Source organism: Schistocerca nitens, chromosome 4, assembly GCF_023898315.1.
Source record: "Schistocerca nitens isolate TAMUIC-IGC-003100 chromosome 4, iqSchNite1.1, whole genome shotgun sequence".
Taxonomy (NCBI): Eukaryota; Metazoa; Arthropoda; class Insecta; order Orthoptera; family Acrididae; genus Schistocerca; species Schistocerca nitens.
In genome coordinates this window covers 890,715,482-890,740,077 of record NC_064617.1, presented here as the reverse complement: position 1 = coordinate 890,740,077, position 24,596 = coordinate 890,715,482, and the positions used below count along the sequence as shown (strand labels likewise).

At 39.4% G+C, this 24,596-nt stretch overlaps 1 protein-coding gene across 7 annotated transcripts in view; it reads left to right on the top strand.

Annotated features, from left to right (window-relative positions):
- LOC126253432 (WASH complex subunit 5-like) overlaps positions 1 to 24,596 on the top strand; it is a 183,143-nt gene that overhangs the window by 107,000 nt on the left and 51,547 nt on the right. For all 7 annotated transcript variants that reach the window (XM_049954772.1, XM_049954770.1, XM_049954771.1 and 4 more), the window contains one exon: positions 24,287 to 24,594. In XM_049954772.1, coding sequence (XP_049810729.1) covers positions 24,287 to 24,594 — 308 coding nt within the window. The remainder of the gene's footprint in view (positions 1 to 24,286; positions 24,595 to 24,596) is intronic.

Below are 24,596 nucleotides of genomic sequence, written 5' to 3'. Positions count from 1 at the left end.
ACCTGACTGTCCCGTTCACCGGGTCTTAATCTGTGTGACTTATGGCTGTGGGGCTATCAGAAAGATGTTGTGTTCAGTGTTCTGATTGCATTGAAGGCAGGCATTGCATAGCACATTCTGAACGTGTCCCCGGAAACACTTCTACGAGTTGTGGAACATGCTGTTCCTCAGTTTTAACCTGTTGCAGAAAATGGCAGAAAACGGTGGACAGCATATTGAACATGTTTTACGCCAGTCAAACAGAAATTAATAATCCGATTTGATTTTTATTAATGCTATTTATGCGGTTTTTGGCCTCAGGACAATTAAAAACTTATTTTTCCCAACTGATGTGACATGACCTTGCCGTGGTGGATGGGCTTACATAACTAACAGTATCACACCTGTACACCATAGGCATTGTTGTATAATTCATTTGTCATTTGTAGTCAACTACTATTAAATTATGATGCTTACAGTGCCATCTATTGCTGCATTTTGTAATTATTTATTTTTCTTCTGCCATATGTTTTCCCTCTTTTCTGATAATATTCCATTGCAATTTGACATCATTCTGACCAGTGGTGTTATTTCCACAGTGGTTTGAAAGTTTAACTTTTATTGTAATCACCCTGTACAATAGTTGTGTTCCAGCTTGTGAAAGCAGGGCCTGTGGCTTTAATGCTTAACACTTTGGGTGGGGGTCTCATGGGTAGCAGGAATTACCTGGGGACTGACTAAAATTTGTGATTTTTTTTGGAGGTTATAACTTGTGTGTTGAATTCTGTAGTTGGAAATTGAAAGCATTTTTAAGTTTATTCGACTACCTACTTTAAACATGCTTATTTTGGTATGGCTGGGATTAAATTAAACTCCAATTTAATAGTATTTGCTGCAGAAAAAAAAAAATAAATGAAAAGGAGTTCTAGTGTTACACTATTTTCAGATGACTTATTATGGGAACCTTCATTAAATACTTCATTTTCATGTTCTGGAGACTTGTGAGGGACTTAGCAAACCATTTGCTCAAAACATTTCTCCTCTTCACTGCACTTTTTGAACACAAAATCAACACAAAAATGCACAAAAGCATGAAACAGAGAGAAGTTGATTGTCAGTTAATGCCTACAAAGCAAGGGACAACAATAAAGACTTCAAAAATAACAATTATTTTCTCCAGTGATGCTGCTACCATCATCATCCATCGCAGCAGAAACAATGAGGTCTGCATACCTCACAGAAATTTGTGGGAGCCATAAATATGTGTTGGAGAACATGGAAAATGATAGTAATGATATGACGTAAATTATTTCCACTGCACACTCCAATTCCTACAATAGCCATAGTATTATGTCTGTTGCACACTAAGTGTTAAATTCAATATAATGAAAAGGATTGTTGCTACGCACCATATAGCGGAGACACTGAGTTGCAAAAAAAGCCTTCAGCCAACAAGGCCTTTATCAAAAACAGACAGCATACACACATGCACCTGTGCACACAAACACACACACACACACACACACACACACACACACACACAACTTACACTCACATGACCACAATCTCTGGCAGCTGGAGCCAGACTTGAAGCAGCAACACATTGTGGGAGAGCCAACTGGGTGGGGGCAAGGGAGGGGGGGTGGGGAAGGGAGTGGAAGGGATACAGGTTAGGGTTGGGAGATACTGAAGTCCTGCTGGGAGCATGCAGGGACAAGGTGGAGAGTAGGACAGCTAGTTGCAGTTGGGAGGTTAGATGGATGGTGGGGGAGAGAGGGGAGGTAGTGGAAATACAGAAAAGTAAAAAGACTGGGTATGTTGGTGGAATGACGGCTGTGTAGTGCTGGAATGGGAACAGGGAAGGGCTAGATGGGTAGGGACAATGACTAATGGAAGTTGAAGGAAGAGGGTTATGGGAACGTAGGATACATTGCAGGGAAATTTTCCACCTGTGCAATTCAGAAAAGCTGGTGATGGTCTGAAGAATCCAGATGGCACAGTCTGTGAAGCAGTCATTGAAATGAAAGACATCATCGCAGGGGGCATGCTCAGCAACAGGGTGGTCCAGTTGTTTCCCGGCCACAGTTTGTTGGTAGTCATTTATGTGGAGAGACAGCTTATTCGTTGACATGTCCATGTAGAAATCAGCACAGTGGTTTGAACTTAGCTTGTAGGTCACTTAACTGGTTTCATAGGTAGCCATGTCTTTTTATGGGATAGGTGAAGTTTGTGACTGGACTGGAGTAGGTGGTGGTCTATTACAGGTAAATGAGCCGTGAGGCAACGGGTTGGGGGGGGGGGGGGGCAGGGGTTTTTTAAGGATGGATGAGGATAATGTGTAGGTTTGGTGGGTGGTGGAATACCACTGTGGAAGGATAGTGGGTGGTGTAGCCTCCTGGCCTCAAACTTCGTCAGTCATTGATTGGACTTACCCACCTAGCCCCTTCCCTGTTCCCATTCCAGCACTACACTACCCTCATTCCACAAATGCACCAAGTTTTTTTACTTCTCTCCTTTTCTGCTCCCCTGCCCTCACTCTAACCTCCCAACTGCAGCTAGCTACCCTTCCCTTGCACACTTCCAGCTGCACTTTACTGTCCCCCCAGCCCCACCCTGTGTCCCTACCCCTCTCCTGTCCAGCCCCCTCTTTTCCACCCCATTGCCTCTCTCATAATGCGCTGCTGCTCACAGTCTGGCTCCAGCTGCCAGAGACTGCGGTCAAATGTGTGTGTGTGTGTGTGTGTGTGTGTGTGTGTGTGTGTTACACTGCATCCTGGATTATCCACTGTTTAAGTGTTAAATTCATTACATGATATGCAAGATGCACATTTAAAATTTGGGATGTGACAGTAACTTGAATTGACAAGTATAATTCCCACTCCTAATTTTGTATTGTCGTGTGAAAAGACATTGCTGCAGACATGCAGTGTCACCAAATACTACTACTACTAATAATAATAGTAATAAAAATAATAATAACAGCACTTGAATCACATTTAGAACTGCTGCATGTCTCAAGAACAGATAAAGTGATGTTCACCACATTACAGAATAGAAGTGAAATATTTTGTGACAAGTATCCAAATGCTTTCATGTATAGCAAAGAATTTGGGGTGTTGCAATTAGATAACAAGAATGTGCACCTCCAGCTATGCAATTGTGTGGGAAGAGGTGGCATTGGAATGTAGTTAACCTTGATACTTCTGGAACTACCAAACATCCTTTCATCTTTGTCTGCTTTGCTTTACTTTTGAGCCTTAGCTTTAGAGGAGCTGTAGAGGACATTGTTTAGTAATTGTGCTATGATAATGGTTGACTTAGAAAAATGACACCACATGAACTTCAGTAGTGTGCGTACTGCACTGTGAATTTAAAAAAAAAAAAAAGGATGTATACAGGACTTTTGAGCATCTTTATAAAGCCAGGAAAACCTGGGAATTTGATTTTTAAGTATTAATTTTATATATTTTAACAATGTAGGAAAACATAGATTGCTTCGTACTGTAAAGAAGACATGTTAAGTTGCAGACAGGCACAATTAAAAGACACTTATGTGAAGCTTTTGTGCCACAGCCTTCACCAGCAAAAGGGAACCAGAGAAACACACACCATTCATAGACACAAACAAGTTCAGGCCAGAATGCCAATGAATTCTGGCCTGAGCTGCTGGAGTTGGCGGTCATGTGTGTGTGAGGTTTGCTTGCTTGTTTATATGAATGGTGTGTGTTCTTTATTTGCTGATGAAAGCTGTGGCTTCTTTGTGCAACTGTCTTTTAGTTGTGCCTGTCATTAATTTAACATGTCTTCTTTATGGTAAGTAACAATCTATCTTTTCCTACATTGTTGATATTCCTATGTGGAGTTTCCAATGTTTTATATATTGTATATTAATGTGTAGGACTTTATTATTTTGAAGAGGAATTAAATTTATTATGTAGGCAATACTTTATGACGTCACTTCTACAAACACAGTGCAACACATCCGATTAATTTTACTTTTTTGCTTGATGTTCTTCACTTTTGGTAAACTTCGATTATCGGACTGGTGATAGCTCCTGCTGCAGTATGCAGTACAAAAGCTATGTGCACTTAACATAAACATGGTATGTTAAACATGCATAAACACCAGGTCAAGACCTCCAGTATTATAAAACAGCAGGATTACAGCACAAGATGATGTCACAACAAACAGCATCGGGTTGGGGGACTTAACTTCATAATTGCAAATGGTAACATTTTTTGTTATTTGCCACTACGTGTAGTCCATAGTCTTCTTTTTTTGCAGCTGGACTTAGTTGATTGATAGCTGTTGACTGTAAAAAAGGTAACTCATAGAATTTGTTTGAGTTTAAACAAAATTTAGGGTTAAGTGTATTGTTAATTATGTTACAAAAGTTGTGTTGTAGTCTGCAAAATTAATGTTATGAAATTTGATAGCCTTTAATTTCTCATTGCCTTATGTATTGATTTTTAAGAATGTTTTAATGCAAATTAAAATGCTGATATGATAATAATATACATGCAGGGAGAAATCATTAAATTAATTTTTTGAAGCTGATACACAGTATAGGAATGTTTTATGCATTTAAAACAAGAGAGTTTTTTTGCATGGAAAGATGAAAAAATATCCAATTATTTTGAACTGTTTAAAATACATAAAATACTATATTTAAACAATTAGGTGCCTTCACACTGGCAACAAACACCAATAAACTGAGTTTGCTGTAGATTATACACTTTCTAATATTATAGATATAATCCACTTTATGAGTTGGAGTATCCTTGGGTTCGAGCTGATCCAAAATCTGAAACCTCTGTATATAGTAGACGGTGCCATAAAAGTACAGATGTAGGATCAATGCGAGGAACCGCCCTCCGGAGTGATACTAAATCAAATCAGCACAAGCAGTATCTTGTTGTTGTTGTTGTTGTTGTTGTTGTGGTCTTCAGTCCTGAGACTGGTTTGATGCAGCTCTCCATGCTACTCTATCCTGTGCAAATTTCTTCATCTCCCAGTACTTACTGCAACCTACGTCCTTCTGAATCTGCTTAGTGTATTCATCTCTTGGTCTCCCTCTATGATTTTTACCCTCCACACTGCCCTCCAATGCTAAATTTGTGATCCCTTGATGCCTCAGAACATGTCCTACCAACCGGTCCCTTCTTCTTGTCAAGTTGTACCACAAACTCCGTTTCTCCCCAATTCTATTCAATACCTCCTCATTAGTTATGTGATCTACTCATCTGATCTTCAGCATTCTTCTGTAGCACCACATTTCGAAAGCTTCTATTCTCTTCGTGTCCAAACTATTTATCGTTATCTTGATACTATAACAAAAAATGTGAAATTAAGCTATTTTTCCAATAGTCTTCCTTAAAACAGGAGAGCATTGCAGAAAATAGTGTTATTGGTGAGATATTTTAGAAAACATAATTTTTATTGAATTTATCCGACAAGCGTGTACAAGGTACATTGTTACAAAATATATATTTTTCCTAGAAGGCAGAGAATCGTTAGTGACAGCACAAGTATCCAACTCTCAACAAGGAAGCGCGTCTGAAGCACCGGCATCAGCCATAATCTCAGGAAGTGGACTCAGAAATTTGTAAGCAGAAATAGTGTGGTGTTTGACTGCAGTTGAAAGACATTTCTATTTTCTAAGTGCAGCAGACACTGCTACAAATTTGAAAGCTATGTTCCCTTATAGTGAATTTGCAAGAAAAATACAATTAAAAAAAGGACAAATTAGTACAAGGGTGATTTGAAAAGTTCTCAGAATCACCACATGAGGGCAGCACTAGCGCAACGAGTTGTTCACGATATTCAATGGACTGTTGCCTGTAAACACGTGCCACATCAGTGCTCTTGGAGGAGAGCTGTGGCGGTGACATGGCTCTGTTGTTCCTGCGTAGTGATTTGCGAAGATGGAAAAAATCGAGATTCAAGTAGTGATTAAGTATTTCGTAAAGAAAGATATGAGAGCAAAGGACATTCATGCCAATTTCCAGAATACACTGGCGGACTTGTCTCCTTCATATTCAACTGTTGCCAAGTGGAAAAATGAATTTAAATTTGGTCCGAAGAGCTTAGATGATGATCCACCTTGTGGTCGGCCAAGATATGTTACTACTCAAGAAATCATTGCAAAAGTGCCCAAAATGGCTATGGAGGGTTGCCAATTGAAACTGCGTGAAATTGCTCATGCTTGCCAGATGTCATTTGAAAGGGTATATCACATTTTAACTGAAGAATTAAAAATGAAAAAATTATCTGCAAGATGGGCGCCCGCACACGTGCTGTCGCCGTGGCAAAATTACATGAACTATGGTATGAATTGTTGCCATCCCTGTCTTATTCACCTGATATGGCTCCGTCAGACTTCCATCTCTTCCCAAAACTGAAAATTTTTCTTGGTGGATGAAGAATCACTTCAAACAAAGAATTGATAGCTGGAGTTGGCAACTATTTTGCAGGCCTGGAGGAAACTCATTTTCAGGATGGGGTCAAGGCACTGGAACATTGTTGGACCAAGTGTATTAATCTACAAGAAGTCTACATTGAAAAATAAATGAAGTTTTAGTGACTTTTTCCCTATTCCGTTCCGAGAACTTTTCAAACCAACCTCATATGTACCATGTACACAGAAGAGCCAAAGAAACTGGTACACCTGCCTAATATCGCATAGGTCCCCCACGAGCACACAGAAGTGCCACAACACAACATGGTATGGACTCGACTAATTTCTGAAGTAGCGCTGGAGGGAGCTGACACCATGACTCCTCCAGGACTGTCCATAAATCCGTATGAGTATGAGGGAGTGCAGATCTCTTCTGAACAGCATGTTGTAAGGCATCTCAGATATGCTCAATGATGTTCATGTCTGGGGAGTTTGGTGGCCATTAGAAGTGTTTAAACTTAGAAGAGAGTTCCTGGAGCCACTCTGTAGCAATTCTGGATGTGGGGGGTGTCACGTTGTCCTGCTGGAATTGCCCAAGTCTGTCAGAATGCACAATGGACATGAATGTATGCTGGTTATCAGACAGGATGCTTACATATGTGTCACCTGTCAGAGTCATATCTAGACATATCAGGGGCCCCATATCACTCCAGCTGCACACGCACCACACCATTACAGAGCCTCAACCAGCTTTAATAGTCCCCTGCTGACATGCAGGGTCCATGGATTCATGAGGTTGTCTCGATAACCGTACATGTTCATCTGCTCGATACCATTTGAAACGAGACTCGTCCAACCAGGCAGCATGTTTGTCATCAACAGTCTGATGTTGGTGTTGAAGGACCCAGGCGAGACATGTAGCTTTGTGTCATGCAGTCATCAAGGGTACACAAGTGGACCTTCAGCTCCAAAAGCCCATATTGATGATGTTTTGTTAAATTGTTCGCACACTAACACTTGTTGATGGACCAGCATTGAAATCTGCAGTAATTTGCAGAAGGGTTGCAATTCTGTCACATTGAACAATTCTCTTCAGTTTTTGTCGTTCCCGTCCTTGCAGGATCTTTTTTCAGCTGCAGAGATGTAGATTTGATGTTTTGCTGGATTCCTGATATTCACGGTACACTCATGAAATTGCCGTATGTGAAAATCCCACTTTATCACTACCTTGGAGATGCTATGTCTCATCGCTTGTGCGCTGGTTGTAATACCATGTTCAAACTCACTGAAATCTTGATAACATGCCATTGTAGCAGCAGTACTTGATCTAACAACTGCGCCAGACACTTGTTATCTTATATAGGCATTGCCGACCTCAGCTTTGTATTCTGGCTGTTTATTTGTATCTGTATTTGAATGCGCATGCCTGTACCAATTTCTTTGGTTCTTCGGTGTAGTACATGGTGTATCTCCATATTTTCAAAACAGATTTTCAACAGATCTTGAAAAATGTTCTTTTATAGTTATTGGGTTGTGATGAAAGCTTAAGTAAGGTGTCCCAATGGCAACAAAGGGACATTCTAGTACATTATTGTGATGAGAAGCTTGGGCATGTACTAACAAAATATTATTCTTCAGTCTTTCTCAGCAGCACTAAAGCAAGTGATCAGAAGAAAAAAAAAAGTGCTACTCTCCTTTGATATATATAGTTCTGGCTTGCATGTGGTACATCCTGCTTTTAAAGATGGCATGATAGCTACACAGTGGAAAATAATGGAATTTTTGATCAGTTTATATTTTCTTTGCAAAGATTCACTGTCTAGAAGAGGATACTTCATGCTGAGTACACAGTATAATGTTTTTCCTCTAAAGTTTTATTCAGTTCAGTGGATTGAAAAGGTGAGGGTAGCCATGAGAGCAAATATAGTGCTAGGTTCCTTGAAAAACCCTCTGAACAAAATAATCATAATTTCAAAGTTGTCTCAAACACTCTGAAATATAAACTTCTCCCAGCAAAGGTATCATTTTTTATTACTGCTTCAACATTAGTTGAACTGTTTTTGAGAAACTTTCAGACAGAGAAGCCGGCGGCACCTCTCCCCTACCGAGAACTTGCATATCTAGTAACTTCTGCAATGGTCAGAATTGTAAAGAAACATGTGTTAGAGAATAAAACTTCATTATCAAAAAGTGATCTTGCATCACATCAACGTATTTTAATTGCCAAAGAAGTTGGCTTAGGTTTTTAAACTAATCGTGCTTTGAAAGCAAGAATTTGCCAGGACTACAATGTTGCATGTTCAATATGAGTGTTGTGAGGTGTATTTGGCCACCCTTAAAAAATGGTGGATAGATATCCTCTTTCTTTTGAGTTGACAAGAGCTATCTCCTGTCGTGATCCACGTATTATAGCAGAACAGCCTGCAATAGCGCAGCAGTGACTTCTGTCTTGTTTAGATATGTTAAGCACCCAGAATCAGTGGTTCTTGGGAGCAAAAGCAGACAAAATACAGCAAAAGCAATTTGCCTGGTGCAGCTGAAGCAATACAGAAATTCAATTTGGACACACAGACTCTGGATAAATTCTGGTTTTCTTTCTTTGCAGTCTTGCCAAAGCCTTGTTCAGTATCCCTTTTGTTTGTGAAGATGGTACTTATTCTTTCTCATGAAAATATTGCTCTTGAAAAAGGGTTCTCTGTTAATTCAGACTGCTTAATAGAGAATCAGCATGAGGAAAGTCTTGGTGCTTTGTGGGTTGTTCACGATGCTGTACAGAATGTTGGTGGTGCGTAGTGTTTCAGTCTCTTAAGAGCCTAATTCACACTGCACAAGATGCTCATTCAAAATACACTCCTGGAAATTGAAATAAGAACACCGTGAATTCATTGTCCCAGGAAGGGGAAACTTTATTGACACATTCCTGGGGTCAGATACATCACATGATCACACTGACAGAACCACAGGCACATAGACACAGGCAACAGAGCATGCACAATGTCGGCACTAGTACAGTGTATATCCACCTTTCGCAGCAATGCAGGCTGCTATTCTCCCATGGAGACGATCGTAGAGATGCTGGATGTAGTCCTGTGGAATGGCTTGCCATGCCATTTCCACCTGGCGCCTCAGTTGGACCAGTGTTCGTGCTGGACGTGCAGACCACGTGAGACGACGCTTCATCCAGTCCCAAACATGCTCAATGGGGGACAGATCCGGAGATCTTGCTGGCCAGGGTAGTTGACTTACACCTTCTAGAGCACGTTGGGTGGCACGGGATACATGCGGACGTGCATTGTCCTGTTGGAACAGCAAGTTCCCTTGCCGGTCTAGGAATGGTAGAACGATGGGTTCAATGACGGTTTGGATGTACCGTGCACTATTCAGTGTCCCCTCGACGATCACCAGTGGTGTACGGCCAGTGTAGGAGATCGCTCCCCACACCATGATGCCGGGTGTTGGCCCTGTGTGCCTCGGTCGTATGCAGTCCTGATTGTGGCGCTCACCTGCACGGCGCCAAACACGCATACGACCATCATTGGCACCGAGGCAGAAGCGACTCTCATCGCTGAAGACGACACGTCTCCATTCGTCCCTCCATTCACGCCTGTCGCGACACCACTGGAGGCGGGCTGCACGATGTTGGGGCGTGAGCGGAAGACGGCCTAACGGTGTGCGGGACCGTAGCCCAGCTTCATGGAGACGGTTGCGAATGGTCCTCGCCGATACCCCAGGAGCAACAGTGTCCCTAATTTGCTGGGAAGTGGCGGTGCGGTCCCCTACGGCACTGCGTAGGATCCTACGGTCTTGCCGTGCATCCTGCGTCGCTGCGGTCCGGTCCCAGGTCGACGGGCACGTGCACCTTCCGCCGACCACTGGCGACAACATCGATGTACTGTGGAGACCTCACGCCCCACGTGTTGAGCAATTCGGCGGTACGTCCACCCGGCCTCCCGCATGCCCACTATACGCCCTCGCTCAAAGTCCGTCAACTGCACATACGGTTCACGTCCACGCTGTCGCGGCATGCTACCAGTGTTAAAGACTGCGATGGAGCTCCGTATGCCACGGCAAACTGGCTGACACTGACGGCGGCGGTGCACAAATGCTGCGCAGCTAGCGCCATTCGACGGCCAACACCGCGGTTCCTGGTGTGTCCGCTGTGCCGTGCGTGTGATCATTGCTTGTACAGCCCTCTCGCAGTGTCCGGAGCAAGTATGGTGGGTCTGACACACCGGTGTCAATGTGTTCTTTTTTCCATTTCCAGGAGTGTATGTGGAATTTTTTAAGAAGAAGAAAGAACAGAGAAACAAGACAGTTGTGCAAGAAAGGCAAAAATGGCTACTTCAGAAGAAAAAAGAGCTAGAGATCAAAAACAAAATTTTTTACAAGAAGCAGCACCTAAAGCATCAGAAATAGATGTAACAATTAAGGCTATGCCACAATTTTTTTTTTATTTTATGTTTATTTTCCAAAGCTACACTGGTATATGGTGGAAATTTGTGTGAAAAACAATGAAGTCAGTGGACTAGTTTAAAAATAACAACTAAACTAATGAAGAATTAAAAATTGCCATTACCTCAAAGAAAAGCTTATATGTTACATTAAAAGTATAATATTTCTAAAACAGGAAGACTGTGTTGTTACTTTTATTAATATAATTCAGATAAAATTTGGATGGGAAATTAACAATTTTTTGAAATTGAAGAGATAAGACTTTCTAATTTAATCATGTTTTTAACAATATGTACGCAACTGTTTTTGTTTTCATAATTATTTAGATATTATGTAACAATTTGGCTTAAAAGAATATTTTGATCTGCCAGATTAGTTAACTTTTTGTAGCTGGATCCTGCAAGGATTTTGACGGGGGCAAAATTTTTATCAGTGTTACTTATATTTTGTTACTAAAATAAATTACAAAGTAGGATTTCTTTGTGGCTTGTGCACTCTGGTAATAACATGTAAGTAGCAAGCTCGAATGTGCATAAACACTTTTTCGCCCTTACCCTGTTAAAATCTCCTATAAGGTTCAGTGTGGCTCCAAATGAGTGTAGCAGTTGATAGGACTATAAAATCCTCAATCTACTATCAAAATATACATCATCTTAAAAATTAGAATTAATCAATAAAAAACCTGGAAGAAACGAGGCATTTGAAATTTGGTTTGGAGTAGACAGCTTGTTGAAGTATTAATGAAATTAAAAAGTTTCCAGTGGAATGTATTCAAATGTTAAAGGAGGTGTTTGGCAGAAAACAGTTGTCTGCAGGTCAGTAAGAGGTGAAAGATGATGAGCACCCAAGTTGACCTGTGACTGCAGGAACTGAAGAAAACATTCAAAGAATTAACGAATTCTCTGCAAAGATTGGCACGTATACGATCACCAGCATAATAAACACTAACAGTGAGTCTGTAAGACAAATTTAACATGATGAATTCAACATAGCAAAAATTTATGCAAGAGTAGTGCTGTCAAACAAAAAGGCAATTAGAAGAACATATGCCTTAACATCATGGGACAACTCGCACAACAACCTGACTTGCTCACAAGTGTCATCACAGCTGATGAAACATGAATTTTTTAGGATGACCTAGAAAGACACTGGAAGAACCCCAGATCACTAAGAATCAAGGGTGTTCCATGTGACTGAATGGTTGCCTTAGAGTCAAACTATTAGTCAGAAATACTACAAAGTATCATAACCCAGCTGTGGGAAAGAGTAATGGATAAAGGTTCACATCTGTGACGGAAAAACTCTTGGATTCTGCACCAGTACACCATTCCAACTCACTGTGCACTATCTATGAAGCAGTTTTTAATGGGGAAACACTTTCTTGTGCTCTAGCATTCTCCATATTCACCAGATCTTGACCCCCCACCCCCCCCCACCCCACTCGGCGACTTGTTCCTGCTCCTAAAAGTGAAAAATGCATTGAAGGGAACACAATTTGTCTATGGACCAGGTAAAAGCAAAAAGACAAGAATTATTGAACAAGTGCTACAGTTCTGCTTTGAATAATGGAATGTAATATGCAGCATTGTATAGACAAGAGAGGAGAATATGTTCTTTATTTTTAATAAATCATATTTCTATTGTTATTTGGTTGCTATATCTTGTAGGTTGGTACTGTGGTGCACTTGCGTATACATATGACAGATTTTAATATGAAAATAAAAATTCAGTCCTACAGTTTGATTGAATTCTCCTTCTTACAAAGAATTTACTTTTCTATATGTCACCCTACTACATTGTGCTGGTAAAATAAATATCACCAAGTGGTTGACAATGCTTTGTACTTTTAGGTGGACAATGCTTTGTACTTTTAGGTGGTAGGATCTTTTTATGCAGTTTGTGATGTGCGCCCTTTATTTCTTCGTTGATTGTCCTTGGAGTCGAAGTACTGCATTGCTACACTGGCTGAAAAATGGGGGTGGAAGTGAACAGGTGCACATTTGAATTTCACTGTTCTTTACTTTCACTGTTCACAACCCCCAGTAATACACAGTTATATGGCCAGAATAGGTTGCAAGCAAACATCAACATATTGCTACAATAGTTTCCTGATGAAGATATACGAGCAGTGAAAACCTAACCACACAGTTCTTGCTGCGTAATATGGTATGTATTGAACAGACACTGTCATTGTTTCAGCATACGGCCTATTACACCTATTTCACAGTTAAGTGGATGCATTGTTGTTGATCTAACCAATATGGGTTCCTTGTCTGAAACTCGGCCATGGACTGACTGTTTCTGGACCAAAAATTGGGCCCTTATATATCATCACAATAATAGGCACTGAAACTACACATTACATGTATAATTTACAGAAATTACAATTAAAACTTAACTCATTAAATTATCTGAATAAATTGAAAAATTGTGTCTTTTTAACAGTTTCTTCTACTACGTGAGTTATTCCGAATTATTTGTTTCAATCATGAAATTAACATGTATAGTAATGCAAACAATAGTTTGATAAAACTGGTAGTAACTTTGTAATTAATATTAAGAGCTGGCTTTGCTAACATGTTTTCGAATTGAGCCAAATAAATACTTAAATAATGCTATTAGTTGTTCCTCCAAATGTTTATAATTATTATAGAATTTATATTTGTTTATAAGTCAACAGTAGAATTTAAGTTACGAAACAATTACTGATTTCACCCTATAATGAAAGATATTAATTAGGAATAGTCAAAATAAAGTAGAAAATCAATTACATACATAAAACTAAGCACAAAATTATATCTGGTGTTATATTCTTTGAAACTGAAGGCCAACCTTTCTCTTTTTATGGAAATGCAATGCTCTCAAGTATCCAAAACATATTATTGAAAACTAAGATAAATCCTGTACCTAATAAGTTCCAAGTAGAGCTGTTGCAGAACTTGTTCCAATATACCCATGAAACAATTCTGGCTGTTCTGAACTCCCTTGTGCAACTTGGAAAGTCCTGTATCATCGAAGGATGGGTATATCCCGGTATAAAGGAAATTTGAAGAAAGGGGCTACGTTAGTACTTATGAGTGCTGTGGATATTGCAACCTTAAGGTTGCAGCAAATAAAAAGGCTATTCAGGCTGGTTTTTTCTGGACTAATTTTGAAATTTAAGCACCTGAAAACCTTGGTGGACACAATTTCCATTACCACCACAGGACATACTATATTAATAGTAACAATGTAGGAAAAGGCAGAGTGCTACTTACTGTAAAGAAGACATGTTAAGTTGTGGACAGGAACAATTAAATGACACTTACGTGAAGCTTTCGGCCACAGCTTTCATCAGCAAAAGAGAAATGCACACCTTTCATACACACAAGCAAGCACACTTCATGCACACATGACCACCAACTTCAGCCAACTCCAGAGTGCATTCTGGCAGAGATGCTGGAGTTGGCGGTTACAAGTGCATGAGGTGTGTTTGCTTGTGTGTATGAATGGTGTGTATTCCTCTTTTGCTGATGAAGGCTGTGGCCAAAAGCATTATGTAAGTGTCTTTTAATTGTGGCTGTCTGCAACTTCAGGGTGTCTACGACCCGGGAAAAACCCGGGAATTTTTTCATCCGGGAGAAAACCGGGAAAAACCTGGGCATCTTTTTGAGTTCTGGGAATTTTTCATTGTTTTAGTTTTCAGTTAAATTTTTGTGATTTTGACTGGTAAGAACCAATACTCTAACAAAAAAATTTACTGTATCCCGCTTCTGCAAAATAATACTGCAGCAACAAAACATGAACGAGAGAGGAAAACAAAAATAAAACTTAAGTCGCAAAGAAAAGGCGCCATATACAACAACAAAACACAGTGCTCATACAAGCTTCTGCCAACAGCAAAGTGTGTCAAAGGCTTTAGGAAGACTGTGCAGTGCTTCGTAACAACAAATTGCCTCCAATGAGCGTGACGTGACAGTTTTTTACATTAGATTCGTTTTAATGCAAGATCTTTTAATGTTTCACACATACGAACATGCGGGCTTCCTGCATCGTAGCTGCGCAAGTGCAGTGACGCCTGTTATCTGGCGCTCTCTGGCAACTGCTGAAATGTACCTTTCTAATAGGTCACGGAAAAATATTGCGAATATTGCTTTGAAAAGCATTACTTTCAAAGTAAATTTCCTTTTATCTAAGATAAACTATGTGAGAGAGTGTACGACGAATTTTTTAAATCACAGAGCGTTTGACTCTCATTTAAAAATCAACTCTTTGGGGACGACCATATGAAGAATTTCGAGCCCAGAAGATCAGACATTTACGTCGTTATTAAAAAAAATTTACTGGCGCATTTATGTGATGTATGACGCGCAAAAAAGATCAACAAGCTTAGCTTCTCTTGCAGTTTAGCAGTCTTATATGTGATAGCTTTGCTTTTCTTGTAGCAACAATTGTACATTAATTTAAGTCATTAATTTTTCTTATTTGTGTGTTCGCGCTACCTAAGAGTGATCTTGCTATTGGCGGACTACATCACGTGTCAAGTGCTGTCATCAGCTGGCGAGATCAGGTGACATGAGCTGTGACTGGCTTACAAAAGCGCGTCGCAATCTCGGTTTTAATGCTTCAGAAAGTAACATGCGGTGTTTGGTGGAATTCGAATTTATACCTTCGTAACACGGAAATATGCAGTGTGTATGTTGCTGCACATCAAATATCTTTCCAAAACGTGTTTTTTCCCCTGAGTTTCATTTTCTAAAGTGCCGGGAAATTCTACGCCGAGGTATAAAACCATAAAAGTATTGATAAGTGCGGAGAAAAAGTATACTGTCACTTAACACGGAAAAAGTGTATTTCACCTGGGAGAAAGTGCATTTTCAACCGGGAAATCCGGGAATTATTTTTCTTTGTCAATGTAGACGCCCTGAACTTAATGTGTCTTCTTTACGGTAAGTAGCAATCTGTCTTTTCCTGCATTTTTGATATTCCTACCTGGAGTTTCCAGTGTTTTATATTATTAATAGTGTATTTTTAACAAGTTGACTGGTTATGTTAGGTTTGTTTTAATACTGTAAATTACAATTTTGCTTAATAATTGTGTTGTTTCTATTTTATGGGGTCTTGGACAAGAACAAATGAATAAAAACCACAGCTTGAGTGCCACAGGACATTTTATCACACACACACACACACACACACACACACACACACACACACACACAAGTGTATACCCCAGAGGCTAAAGTGCAAGTTAATGTAGGAACAGACCTATGCCTTGATCCAATTGGCTTAAGTAGCTCCATGATAACACCAAGCAGGCAGAGTACATCCCATGAACATGCCATACCACTTGATAATATTAAGACACATGGGTATAGCATGTTTGGGCAGTTATCTACATCTACATAGTATGAATTATTTTGGAATTTGGAGGAGAAAGTTGGTGACTTAAAGTTTCGTAAAAAGATCTTGTTGCAATAAAACCCATGATTGCCACACCAACTTACTTATCACATTCACGACACTCTCTCCCCTGTTTTGTGATAATACAATATTAGCTGCCTTTTTCTGAACAAATTTGTTCATTATAGTCACATGCCCTACTTTTGTAAGCCAAGTTTTAGGGGTTGCAACAATGTGTAAAAAACCACACATGACACCACTTGCTTTGTTTGTTTACCCTATGAAGTTCCATAACTATTGCTGTTAATATATGTGAGAAAGTACCAGCATAGTTATATCTTGAGAATGTCTTTATTGTATCACACAAATAGTTTTGGCAGCACATTACCGCCATCCTCGGGCCCCACTCCTGCCAAAAGAGTATTTGATTTCCTTGGTGTATTTACTGTGGAATCCGTGTTACTAGCACACATGGGCTAGCTTTCATCAAGAGTCTATACTCGACAATGTGTTGTCTCCAATGCACATTGATTATACACTCATGATGAAAGCTAGCCCCTGTGTGCTAGTAACATGGATCCCACAGTAAATGCACCAGGGTCATTCCATGTCAATTCAACCAATTTGAGAAAATGTTCCAGCTGATAGTCTCAGATTTGGCTGAATTTAGCACACCAATGCTACCAAGTGTGGAACATTCATGTACAAAATTTTAAGCTCCCCTGCCAATTAGTGAAAGAAGGTGGCGTGACCCGGAAATTGCAACCTGCATCTAGCAATCTATCTTCAGACTCAACATCAGATCTTAATAACTTTGGAACTATTCTGCACAGTCCAGTGAAATTTTTACAACCCAGTAACATCCACTTAGAGAACACACTCTATGAATCAAAACACCAACAACATATTTCTGAGGGAAAATAAAAAATTCCAAAATGTGATTAAAAAAATATAATATGTTAAAAGGTACATGTTGTAGGTGCCCTCTATGCCAAATATAATTCACTCAAAAAGGGTATAAATTTTTTTTGCGGTAAGCTTAATGTGGCCTAAACACACACAGAACTCATCTTGCCCATATCAGTCACACAAACAGAGTTACATGCACATGAAAATACAAAAACTTGAAAAATTACCTGAAAAACATGGATTTTCTAAGTGTGGTAGCACAAAAGGGACAAGTGATATCCAAGCCAAATTTCAAACACTGCATAAGTAGACAATAATATAATATGTGGTAAAATTTCAACTTGTTATTGCAAGGCATTTGTGTACAATAAAAGCTGACAGAGATGTATTTGGTTACGTTTCTTTTAACATGATTTAGCAAGTAATAGTGATGATGCAGACAGCTTGTTTCAGATAAAGCTACAGCAATTGTTGGGAACCATCAGGCAACAGAAAGTTAAACAATGGTAGTTTTCAGGGACAGAATGAGTCATTGTTAGGCAGGAACAACAAAGGAAGCAAGCAACAATTAGAGGTTACTCATGTGTTTAAGATTCTAGTTCAGACTGGTTAGTACTGTTGTGGAAACTGTGGGCCGGCTGGGGTGGCCGTGCGGTTCTAGTTACTACAGTCTGGAACCGCGAGACCGCTACGGTCGCAGGTTTGAATCCTGCCTCAGGCATGGATGTGTGTGATGTCCTTAGGTTAGTTAGGTTTAAGTAGTTCTAAGTTCTAGGGGACTGATGACCTCAGAAGTTAAGTCCCATAGTGCTCAGAGCCATTTGTTGTGGAAAGTCAGTATGGAGGCAGAAGAGTGTACTAGTGGTGCTTTTGTTCAAACAAGTTGCAGTATTGGTAGAGCACAAGTGTCTGAATGTCATAAAACAACATATGGAACTAAATGTGGCATTTGCTTTGTACTGTATTATCTGGATGAGTTGGACCAAGATTTGTTGCTATGGAGATCCAGGATATACCCTGTGGGCAGAAGTAGTACAGTTCCAGGAAAGTTTAGTGTTTGTAATCATCATATGAAAGTGTTTCTGGATAAGTATTCTTTCCTACAAAGAAGTTGTTTTGATTCATTTCGGATTCATAAGAAGACAGTGAAGTACAGCCTCAGAGAAATTGATATAAAATCAGTATTGAAAGTGAATCAGTGCATGGGACTTAACATGAAACCAGGACAGAAGTTATGTTCCAGGTGTGTTACACTGCTAAAAAATGGAGAATATTCTGATAATTTACATGACAGTGATGAAGAATATCAGCCACCTACAACCCCACAGCGGATGAGCAATTAAATACTTCAGTGATTGCTCTTGGTTTGTGTCCCATGAAGACACAAAAGTTGGGAAAAGAGACAGGTCCAGCTATGGTAGAAGAAAACTACAAGAGGCTCAAATGGAATTAAAACACAAAATAGCTGACACACTAATGGTGGAAGAGGAAGAACTATCTGCTCCAGAGGAACAGAAATCATGCCAGAAATGCTCTGATTTGGAAAAAATTGTGCATGATTTGAAAGAAAAATGTGCCATATCCACACGCCAGAAAAAAGTAGCTATTCTTACCCTTGTACCTTCCAGCTGGTCTATTGACTACACTGCAAAGGAATGCAATGTTTCTACGTATATGGTAAAGCAAGCTAGGAAAATAAAAGCAACCCAAGGAGTGCTTCCACAACATCAGCAGGCTCAGGGTAAGCAATTGAGTTCAGAAATAAAGGTGCTAGTGTCGGAGTTTTAGGAAAATAATGACTACAGCCGAATAATGCCTAGAACAAACAGACTATGTAACGGTGAAAATGGGAAATGTACATGTACAGATGCAAAAAAGACTGTTGCTATGCAACATATCAGAACTATATGTAGAATTCAAGGAAAGGAAAAGCATCCCAATACCAAAGTAGGTTTATCATCTTTTTTCAATCTTCGGCCAAAATGGGTTGTGCCTGTAAGTGCAAGGGACACACACAGTGTTTGTGTATGTGAGACCCATCAAAATGCTAAGCTGATGTTTGCTGCTGTAAAGGATTCTGGTCTGGATTACGAAGGTGCAATGAAGCTGCTAGTGTGTGAGATCAGTTCCTACCAGTGCATGATACACAGGTGTGAAAAGTGTCCTGGTAAGGCAAATCTTGCAGAACACATGAATAACAAACTGTATGGTGAACTCCTTATGGATGACGATGAACTTGTTGCTTATAAACAATGGACACACATGGATCGCACAAGTCTTGAAACAAAGCTAAGTACAGTGGAAGATTTGGTTGAAATGTGTTTTCAAAAAACAGACAAACTGACCACGCACAGCTTCACAGCAACAGCACAATCAGCTTATCTCCAGTTTTGTAAGGATAATTTGAAACAAGATGAAATTGTAGTAATACTAGACTTTTCTGAAAATTATTCATTTACAGTTCGATGCCATGCAAGGATATCATTGGGACAACAGTCAAGCAACTCTCCAGCTGTTTGCGATTTACTATAGAGGTGAATCAGGTGATGTGTCGTCATGAACCTGTGCGTTTTTAGTGACTGTTTAATTCATGATGCCATTGCAGTTCATGCCGATATTCCCACTGTCATGGCATATGTGAAAAACAAGCTGCCTCACATACAATTTGCGAAATACTTCAGTGATGGGGCAGCTAGTCTGTACAAAAACTAAAAATCTCAAAAATTTATGCATGCATTACCATGATTTTCAGATTCATGCAGAATGGAATTTTTTCGCAACAAGTCATGGTAAAAATGTATGTGATGGTATTGGTGCTGCCATTAAGTGCATGGCATCACAAGCTAGTCTGCAGCACCCTACAGAAGGTCACATTCTAACACCTCTTCAGTTATTTACCTCGGTACAGAAAAATATCTCTCGCATACAATCATTCTATGTTCTGAAAGATGAGGTGAAATCAGTCAAAGAGTTGCTAAAAAGCAAACTAGAACACGTTAAAACTGTTGCAGGCACAAAGAGCCATCATCACTTCTCTCCAGTGGACTCGGACAATATGCAGATGAGCAGACTGTCCGGTTATAACTATAGGTTCATGCACAACATGTGTCTTCACAGTGTGTCTGACTCAGGATTCAGAAGCAAAAGCAGCAACATGCAACCAGGTTGCTATGTTATTGCTATTTATGATGACAAATGGTACTTAGGATGTGTTGCAGAGTGCTGTGAAGCAGAAGGTGATGTATTTGTGAACTTCATGGCACCAGCAAGATCATTTCATTAGCCATGTTTGGCAGACAACTGTTGGATTCCTTTTGAACATATTCTTATGACAGTTCCTACCACAGTGTCAGGAAGACAGTACAATTTGCGACTCAATCTACAGTGTACAGTAGCTAAAGTGTGGGAGAACTTCTGTTCGAAGCACAATCGACTGGTTTTTAGCAGTTAAGGTGCAGTAAACATTAATGATAGGTTGTGTTAATCTGTCTGCCTGTTATTGCTTAGTGATTAAACAGTTGTGGGAGAGGATAAGAAGAGGTAGAACAGTTTACGATATGTTTTTACAAAATTGTGTTGTGGTACAGTGGCCACATCGCCAAATACATCTGTCAACTTCCATTGTACACAAATGTCTTGCAATAACATGCTGAAATTTTGAGATATATATCATTATGGTCTACTTATGCAGTGTGTGAAATTTGGCTTGGATACCACTTGTCCCTTTTGTGCTACCACACTTAGAAAATCCATGTTATTCAGGTAATTTTTCAAATTTTTGTATTTTTGTGTGCATGTAATTCAGTTTTTCTGACTAATACGGGCATGATGAGTTCTGTGTGTATTTAGGCCACATTAAGCTTACAAAAAAAAAATTTATACCCTTTTTGAGTGAATTATATTTGGCATAGAGGGCACTTACAATATGTACCTTTTAACATATTACATTTTTTTAATCACATTTTGGAATTTTTTATTTTCCCTTCAAAACATGTTGTTGGTGTTTTGATTCATAGAGTGTGTTCTCTAAGTGGATGTTACTGGGTTGTAAAAATTTCACTGGACTGTGCGGAATAGTTCCAAAGTTATTAAGACCTGAAGTTGGGTCTGAAGATAGATTGCTAGATGCGGGTTGCAATTTCTGGGTCACGCCACCTTCTTTCACAAGTCATAATTCTGGAACTAATTTGCAGGGGAAACTAATACTTTGTACATGAGTGTTTCACACATGGTAGAATTAGTGTACTGAATTTCAGTCAAATCTGAGACTATGAGCTGGTGCCCCTGGTTGAACTGACATGAAATGACCCACCAAGGAACTCAAATACACTTTTGGCAGGGGTGGGTCCTGAGGATGGTGGTAATGTACTACCAAAACTAAAGTGCGCGTCATATATCTTGGCGGCCGAGTTTAGGTTCGTTCTGCGCATCTGACGTCACAAAACACAGTCAGCCAATAAACAGAGAACGACGTTGCCAGATCTCGACTGCAGTGCAGAGCACGGACGAGTGTCTTCAGTTTTAGAAACGTTCAGTCATAAATAAAGTAATAGAACAAAAGCAATGTCTTGATAGCAGACTTTCTTTTATAGAAAGTTTGGAAAAAAGCATTCTTTATACCAATTGCTTCATATTCTATTAATTAATTAAACCAAACATGCAATAAGACTCCTAATTCAGGCGATAGCAAGGAAAGGTGTTTGTTTCAATCTCACGAACTGCTTTTTCGCAATAAAGAACAGCGGTAATTGTTTATTTTCTATTGCACTTCGACGAAGCGTGAGTAATTCATAGTCATACCAACAGTGTTTATAAGTAGTTGGGGGAGGTGTTAGAGTCCTTATGGAGTTAAACTGTTCGATGGGCTGAGGTAGCGGAACGGTTAAGGTGTTGGGCTGCCTAGTGGAAGGTTATGAGTTCGAGCCGTGTGCGGTGCTTAATATTTTCTTTATTTAAAAACAATATTGGAGTGCCTTACTTCACGAATTTTAATCGTTTGAATGAAATTTCTAGTGCTTTGCCTCTTCATTAACTTTTTCGCTGCTGCAGACACGTGCTCCCCGCATTCCGCGCTGTGCGCGATTATGTCATCACTGCACTTCTCGCCTGTGCAGACACATGGTGTTCCCACTGCTTTGACACACTTATCATTTGATTTCACAAAAACTATTTGGCCAAAAAATTTGATTTTTACACGTCTTCTTGACTGATACCTTCCCCCCATAAATGACTTAATTTTGTTTTGATGTGCAGCATTAAATGTAGTAAACCATTGCACGAAATTTTGAAGAGTTTGCAGAGGTAAAAGTCCATAGCGTATACTTTCCGTATGGGCGATTTTAGTTGCCACAATGTTGAGAATGAAATGTGGACAAGATACCTAAATTTCATATAATATTTACTGTATAACAATATCTCATATAATTTAAGTACCACATAGGTGTCGTATGTAATATTGAGAAATATTCCGTCTTTCGCGACTGTAATAAAAGTTTTATTTACACAGGGCGCGTTTGGCTTTATTTTAAAGCACTTCCATCAGTGAAAGGTATGGCACATACACAATGGTATTCATGTTCTATTTATTGTTTTTGTTCCACAGTCGCAGTTTTACCAATGGTATTGAAATATATCCCTCTTCTGCAACTGTAATAAGCGATTTATTTAGATCAGACGCGTTTCTCTCTTTTGAAGCATCACAAGAGGACTGTATTTTGTGTCCTCCATTGCCAAGTCACCTTTCGTAGTTTTGTGCTGCGGTAGCACAATATTCAACGTTTGTGTTGGCTCATCAGTGTTTTAGCAAATAAATGCTGTTTGTGTGTGCCACACACAAAATTATATTTGACATAGCTCTGAGCACTTCACTGACAGACGGTATATTCAAGTCCTAATGTTTTTGTAAGTCCACAGTTTTGTTTAATGTATTTTGTCTACTTCCTTTTGATTGATTGAAGTGCTTTAAAATAAAGCCAAACGTGCCCAGTGTAAGTAAAACTTTTGTTACAGTCGCGAAAGGTGGAATATTTCTCAATATTACATACGACACTTATGTGGTACTTAAATTAAATGAAATATATAGGTATCTTGTCCACATTTCATTCTCAACATTGTAGCAACTAAAATCGACCATCCGGAAAGTATACTCTATGGACTTTACCTCTGCAAACTCTTCAAAATTTCGTGCAATGGTTTACTATATTTAATGCTGCATAATAACTGCGATGAACATCGAAACAAAATTAAGTCATTTATGGGGGGAAGGTATCAGTCAAGAAGATAGGTAAAAATCTAATTTTTGAGCTAAATAGTTTTTGTGGAATCGAATGATAAAGAGTGTAAAAGCAGTCGGAACACAATGTGTCTCCACAGGCGAGCAGTGCAGTGACAAAATCGCCCACAGCGCGGAATGCAGGGAGCACGTCTTTGTAGCAGCGAAAGGGTTAATGCGGCCGTGGTGGCTTTACTTCATGAACTGCGCGCTCCCTCCTAAACGTAAGCTTGCGAACTATGCTATACTATGGCGCTGCTTCTCTTGGCGCGTGCGTCGTGTGCAACTGGCAACGCAGCAATCTCCCGCGTCTAGGCGGGCATGCGCGAGCCGCCAAGATAAAAGAATTGAACTATAGTCATGTGAAAAATAAAGAAATTCTCAAGATTTAGCTGTGGTGGTAATTTTTCTCAAATATATCATGAGCTGAAGTCCCTCGTACATGCAATAAGGTGGGCATCCGTACATTGTTGTCAAGTGGTGTGTGAGCTTTCCTTTTCAGTGTTAATTGACAATAACTACACAAGTATTTTTTGAATCTGTAATAATGTGCAATCTCAAACAATCAGAAGACAGTTTCTGTGCACAAATATTAAAAAGTATTGAATCAAATTTTCAGTTGGTAATACAATGTATTTTTAAGGAGCTTTCAGTATTCTGTCACTCAAAAGTACTAAGTCTCTCATTGACTCTTTTTGATGTTGAAGAATAAATGTGTGTTGTTGTTAGTCATCTATTTGTGAGTACAAGTGTATAAATATAAAGCAAGATGTCAAAGTTTCATACATTGTGATACAATTTTTTCCATAAACTCTAATTGCAAGAGACTTTAAGATATTTGTGTTAGGAAGTACTTGTATGTATACTAATATTTATACATGTAATTTTTTTACAGACAAGTGAACTTATGACGAAACTAGAAAGTCTGGAAAAGATAATGGATGGATATCGTCGATCTTTTGAATACATTCAAGATTATGTTAACATATATGGGTTAAAAATATGGCACGAAGAAGTATCTCGGATAATAAGTTACAATGTGGAACAAGAGTGCAACAGCTTTTTGAGGAATAAAGTGCAAGACTGGCAAAGTGTGTATCAAAGCAGGACAATTCCTATTCCTCGCTTTCCTCCAGCTGATAATACATCTGTCAATTTTATAGGCAGGCTAGCAAGAGAACTTTTGCGTGTGACAGACCCTAAGT